This window comes from Diplotaxodon limnothrissa, linkage group LG20 (genome assembly GCF_057381915.1).
Source record: "Diplotaxodon limnothrissa isolate DT_005_m linkage group LG20, D_limnothrissa_male_GT1.1, whole genome shotgun sequence".
Classification (NCBI taxonomy): Eukaryota; Metazoa; Chordata; class Actinopteri; order Cichliformes; family Cichlidae; genus Diplotaxodon; species Diplotaxodon limnothrissa.
In genome coordinates, this window is record NC_140615.1 from 8,854,866 (window position 1) to 8,861,041 (window position 6,176).

The following is a 6,176-nucleotide window of genomic DNA, read 5'->3' on the forward strand; positions in this document are numbered from 1 at the left end:
GCTTATTGGCTGGGTTTGGCGAAACAGCCGACCGGTTGCTGGCGGAGAGCTAACGGCAGTAGCATTCAGCAATTTCGGAGCAGTAGTGAAGAACAGTCACTCTAGGCGAATCACAATGCCTCGAGTTTATATCGGACGACTAAGCTATCATGTCCGCGAAAAAGATATTCAGCGGTTTTTCAGCGGCTATGGGAAGCTAATGGAGATTGATTTAAAGAACGGGTAAGTTTTCGGCGGAATTTTGTAAGCCAGAGTCCAACTAGCATGTCGTAGTTAGCATTAAAGCTAGCCATTCATGCGAACGACGCACGGACTCGGGGGGCATTTCACTCTTTTACGCAGATAGATATATATTTTTTAGAAGTTAAGTTTGATTCTAAAACGCAATATGTCGATGTATGACATTTAGTATTGTCCTTATAAATGTAAAACGTTTTGTTTCTTTAACTTCATTCATGAACGTTTAGCAAATGTCGCGTGGCCAACATGGCGTCTTTATACTTTGCACGTCGCTGTGCTAACGTATGCTAACGCTAATTCGTGGAAGTAAGCGGGTAACGCTCATTTCATACTCATGCTTTTAAACCCTTTCTTTTTGCAGGTATGGATTCGTGGAGTTCGAAGATAATAGGGACGCCGACGACGCCGTTTACGAGCTAAACGGGAAGGAGCTGTGTGGGGAGCGGGTGATCGTCGAGCATGCCCGGGGCCCGCGACGAGACCGAGATGGCTACGGTGGGGGTTACTGGGGTGGTGGGCGCAGTAAGTGCAGTCTATTACAAGATACCCTCTCTTCCCCTTCCCCTTGGGGTGAGGTGTCGACGTGGACTGCACAGACAGCTGTTTGAATGATTCATGGTTACGCTAATTTTAACAGACTTGCCGCATAGGTTTAGATACTCAGCTGGCCCTCGATCAGGTTTTTCCAGGTACCCCTCATGGGTTATAGCCAGCCACGTGGGTAGCTCTTTAAGGCGCAGGTTGCATGCAAAGTTGTAGGACTGTCAGTAGAGATGTTGTTCATTATATCACGCAGTAACTTCATTACATGCAACCATGGTTTATCTTCATTCTTACAAATCAGGGAGTCCAGTTTAATTTTATATCACCCTGCTGAACAGTTCTCAGTCTGTCACCCAAGGGGTAGTGACCTGCAGGTTTTTGCTCCTCCATAGTGATTATCATCACGAGCTACATGCTATTTGATTGCAAGGGGCAACAATCTGAGAGATTTAAAGAGCAGTTTTGAGTCTAGAGTTTAGTGTTGTTAAATAACATAGTTTTCTTTTCATACATTGTAAAATTCACTTGAACCATAACTGTCATTTGGGCGAGCCATGTGAAGGTGTCTTTTTTTATTTTTATTTTTGTTTGTTTGCACCAGAGGGGGAAAAAAACAAGCTGAACACAAATCACCACATACATAGCTACCTAGTTAGTGTAGTCATTAGGAGTAGACTAACGTTTTCATGTGAAATGTGTTTTAACTTTGGTCTATATATAAATTTTTTTTTATATTCAACATTAACAAAAGTCCTTGATGTTTCAATTTGAAAGAGTCCAGTTGCGGGCTGAGGCTGAGAGTCCATTGAGGCTAAAGATGACTGGCTAAGATGACTGCCTGTCCCGTTTGGCCTTGGCTTTCACCTTACAATGTGTGTGTGACCTTTGCCCCCCCTTGATCCTTGGCTGACCTAACCGGAAGCCATGATGACAGCAGCCTTTTGCCAATAGACCAGGGGTGATGGTGAGGATTGCCATTGGTTTTTATGTTGACAGCAAACATAAGTGGATCGGCACCTTTACAGACCTTACAATCTAAAGAAATGTTGTAAGATCAAAACTGGAAAAAAGAATTTCAGACTGACATCCGGTTAAATAAAAAGATGCCAATTTTCAAAAGATCGGTGTGTTTTTAACACCGTAATCAATTTGAACAGTGTCCCTGACTGCAGCCTTTGTGGATGCCTCCTTTCTGTTTGTGTTACAGGATACACAGGTCTTGAAAGAACATCACTGTCCATTTGTTTTATGCAGCTATAGCATCACAGTGATGTACTGGAGTAAGACAGATGCTGATTTGTGTTTTTTGTATTGCCGGAAACAGATGCAGTGGTGTTCTTTGCAGCAGAAAACAGCTTCCAAATGTTGAAAAATACAAACTTTAAAGAGCCCATGCAGTTGCTTGTAGAGCACTTAACTGAAGCTGTTTGAAAATGAGATCAAAGAAACCCCTTTGACTATTTGTACAAATTTAACCCCCCCCCCACCCCCACCCCAAGGACAATCTGGAAACTCACTGCCTTGAGTGCATTTGATAGCCCAGAGCAGTAGTACTTTGAATCTTGTTTGGTTTAGTGGTTTCTAACTATTTGTGTGTGCTGTCGTTTTTTTTTTGTTTTGTTTTTTTATAAAGGTAGCGGTTACAGCAGCCGCAGCCGCTCTGGCAGGGACAAATATGGACCGCCAGTCCGCACAGAGTACCGCCTCGTTGTGGAGAACTTATCCAGCCGCTGTAGTTGGCAGGACCTCAAGGTAAATATTTGAAAATAAGAGAGGGGAATCTTCAGATAAAGGGAAAGTGTATTGTAGAAGTGCTTGGAATGAAATCAATAATCGGCACCTTATCCTCTTCCTGTCCACCAGGACTTCATGCGTCAGGCAGGAGAGGTGACCTATGCAGATGCCCACAAGGAACGCACCAATGAGGGAGTGATTGAGTTCCGGACTTATTCCGACATGAAGAGGGCTCTGGACAAGCTGGATGGTACTGACATCAACGGGCGGAAAATTCGCCTGGTGGAGGACCGTCCTCGCAGACGTCGGTCTTACTCTGGCAGTCGCTCCAGGTAAGCAAATTTCTTACTGCTGACTGCTTTAAGATGAGCCTCGCTTTGGTACATTTTGTTTATTTAACAAGAAACTGATGTAAAAAAAAAATAAATTTTAAATCGTGCTCTGTCATCTTCAGATCTCGCAGTCGTCGTCGCTCCCGTAGCAGGAGAAGCAGAAGCCACAGGAGCTCAAAGAGTCGCTCCAGATCCCACTCGAGGTTAGGATCAATGTAATCTTGGAACCGTAACATGGAGATTTAAATTAAATTATTGGTATTGATAAGTTCTGTATGTTCAGTATGACATTTTGTCATGACATTGCTGTCATGTAAGGTGGGGCTGTACTGAGCTTTGCTTCTGTTCCTATAGGTCTCGTTCCCGCAGCAATAAGAGACGGCATCATTCCCGCTCCAGGTCTGAGAGAAAGTCTCGCTCCAAGTCAGGAGACCGCAAATCACGTTCTCGCAGATCTCGTTCTAGATCCAACAGATCCAACAAATCCAAATCTCGTTCACGCTCTCACAAATCTCGGTCTCACTCCCCCGAGCACAAGTCCAAGTCTCGTTCAAAGAGCCGCTCTAAGGTAAAGTCGGAGAGGGATTCTCGTAGCCGATCAAAGGAACGGTCTGCTGAGAAGAAGTCCCGCAGCCGCTCACCCTCTCCAGTAGAGAATGGAAAAGAAGAGCATGTGGCCAAATCTGCCTCTCGCTCCCCATCTCCACAAGAGGAAGAGTGCCGATCCCAGTCCAGAGAAAAGCGCTCCAAGTCTCGCTCCAAGTCTCGCTCCAAGTCTCGCTCCAAGTCTCGCTCCAGGTCTCGCTCCAGATCTCGCTCCAGGTCTCGCTCCAAGTCTCGCTCCAGGTCTCGTTCACGGTCTAGATCAGCTTCTCAGGATTAGTGGGTGTAGAGAAGGGAGAGGTTTTCTTATTGTTTAGCTTGATCATTATGCTGTACATACTGAGCAGTGTTTAATAACTGGTTTATGCTTCTGACGCCCCCCTTCAAATGTACATTTGTCTTTTAACTTGTTAAAGCAGGAGTTTATTAGACCATCAACCACAATACAGCCGATGCTTTTTGAACTTGTTTCAGATGATCTGCTCCCTTTAAAAAAATAAAAATTAAAAAAATAAAGTTTACAAATAAAATTAAGAATTTTGGATTAATGAAAATGGGTGCTGGGCTCTACAACTATAGCCTGAGGAAGTTGATGTCTCTGTGACTGGTGCCTGATTTGGTAAAATTTAGGTTTCTTACTGTTCTGCTTTCATTTCAAGTTGTTTGTTTGGTCAGTGAATATTAAGTTGTCTTAAATGTTCTTTTATTCAGTTTGCAGCTGTTTGTTTTGGTTGGTAGTCTGACAGTTTGCTTTCCTTGTGTCTCCAGGCCTCTTATGTCTGAAGCATCCATCTTTGATTGGTAATTATTTTGTGTCGTACTCTTTCAAGCTCGCATGATTGTTGAAGAGTAGGCTCCAGGACTGGAGCAGTTGAGTTGACCTGCACATTCGGTCACATTCTTCGAGGAATCAGTCTGTCTTCGTGTTAAACGATGCATATTCAGGATGTAAGAGTTTGTAGTGCAGAACTTCTTAATTTAAAGATGAGGGTTTGGACTTCACTTTTGAGTAACTTGCATTGTAGATGGATTATTTTGATCCCTTTTAACTACTTGTACATAGAGTAATCAGCACAAAGCAATCTTTTGGTAGCTTTTTGGGGGGAGGAGGTTGGTAACATTAAGCAGGTAATCTATTAAGGGCCTTTATTTTAGTTTTTGATTTTCAGTTTGACTAGACTCCTTTGCAGCGTCCTGTTTTTCCTCAGATTCTTCCATTGCGCCGATTGCTTCCCTGGTAATGTTTTCCCTCCCCAGCTTCAGAACAGACTTAAGGGTTTTGGAAAGCCTTATTTAAAGTTTGCAGCTAGTACTGTTTTTGTGCTTGAAAGGTCCATGTGTTCAGAACTCCTGTGAGTCTGTAAACATCAGACTTGCTGAACTCAGCCACATTCTCCATCTTGTGGAACTGACTTTTTTTTCTCCCCCAACATGTATGAGATCTAATGGGGAAAAAGTCCTTTTTTATGCTATGTTCAATAAAAGATCTTCATTAAAAAATAAACTTGCTGCCTGACGTTGTTTTGTCTGGATTATAAAAACCTTGACTGCAGTATTGACATGACCTATATCCTGCTAATTATATAATAAGCGCTCGCTCATTATAGGCTGCAGTTGTGGAGGAAATGAGCAGAGCGCGTATTTATGGATGTAAGCGGGAACATTTCGCTCGCATGCCAAATAAAAATCGTTACAGCAGCTATTTTACGCTTTTGCAGCTAATCGAGGGAGCACTTTTTTTTCACCTATCGACCATTACTGAAAGTGGAGCGACGCACTGGAAGTCTTTCTTTTGGCGTTAAATTATAGCCAACGAGCGGTGACTGTACTGTGGTCCCGCGCATGCGCAGTCCAAGCCCCGGAGCCGCAGGAGATCAGAGCTGGTAAGCCAAATTTCAGTTCCTGAAATCTGAAAACACGAATTAAAATCAAATTTTAGAACTTTCCTCTAATTATAGAAGGCAGAAGCATATTTTAGTCACACTGGGTTTAAAAAGAAACCCGCCAGTCTGTTGTTTCTTTTTTTTCTCCCCTCACCGAGGTAAACCGTTTTTGGCGTCAGAGATGTAATCAAGCACAAAGCTTATCATCTTTAATATATACATTTGATAATGGCTCGCGGATCTTTGACGTAGCAGGTTTAAATACTAATTTTAAATTTAAAGCAGTTGCGCCAAGGTTTAAAAAATACCCGGCACACTTAACGCTGTTATGAGGAGAAAATGTTGCTCATTCATTAAAGATATTGCCGGAATGGGCGATAAGGTTGCTTTTTTCATTAAATGGGATTTTCACAGGAATTGAGCCTCTGCTTTAGCACATTTTTTGCCTCAAGGATTTCAGATCCTCCGCCATTTTAACTGAAATGCTGTATTTTAGTCTCTGTCGGTGTGTGTGTGTGTGTAGACTTGGGAGCTTGCGCGTAAATATTGGTGTGTCACCATTATTCTTTTATTATTGAAAGGAATGCATGGCTTATAAAAGTTCATGGCTGTTTTGCCTTATTGGAAACACTTTTAGAGGAAGATTTTTTGGAGGGTGAAATGTAGTTAAATTTTAAAGTAAAATTTTAACTCTGTCCTGTACTTTGGATAAATAGTATTTTGTTGAATGATAAAAGCGGTGCTAATGTGGTAAATTAAAAAGAGATGTTTCAAGACAGCAGAAAATAATATTATAATAATTTAAGATTTGAATTTTGTATATGCCTCTAAATCAGACATA

At 42.2% G+C, this 6,176-nt stretch overlaps 1 protein-coding gene across 2 annotated transcripts; it reads left to right on the top strand.

The window, feature by feature from the left end:
- Positions 1–27: 27 nt before the first annotated feature.
- Positions 28–4,931, top strand: LOC146610512 (uncharacterized). 2 transcript variants are annotated; one of them, XM_085343767.1, is made up of 6 exons: positions 28–222; positions 602–762; positions 2,417–2,535; positions 2,647–2,849; positions 2,972–3,052; positions 3,204–4,931. In XM_085343767.1, exons 1-6 carry the CDS (start codon positions 116–118, stop codon positions 3,730–3,732), a joined length of 1,200 nt encoding a protein of 399 aa, XP_085199893.1. In that variant the 5' UTR covers positions 28–115; the 3' UTR covers positions 3,733–4,931. The 2 variants fall into 2 exon arrangements, with proteins under 2 accessions (XP_085199893.1, XP_085199892.1); XM_085343766.1 differs by having other exon boundaries at positions 60–222; positions 602–735.
- Positions 4,932–6,176: the final 1,245 nt, after the last annotated feature.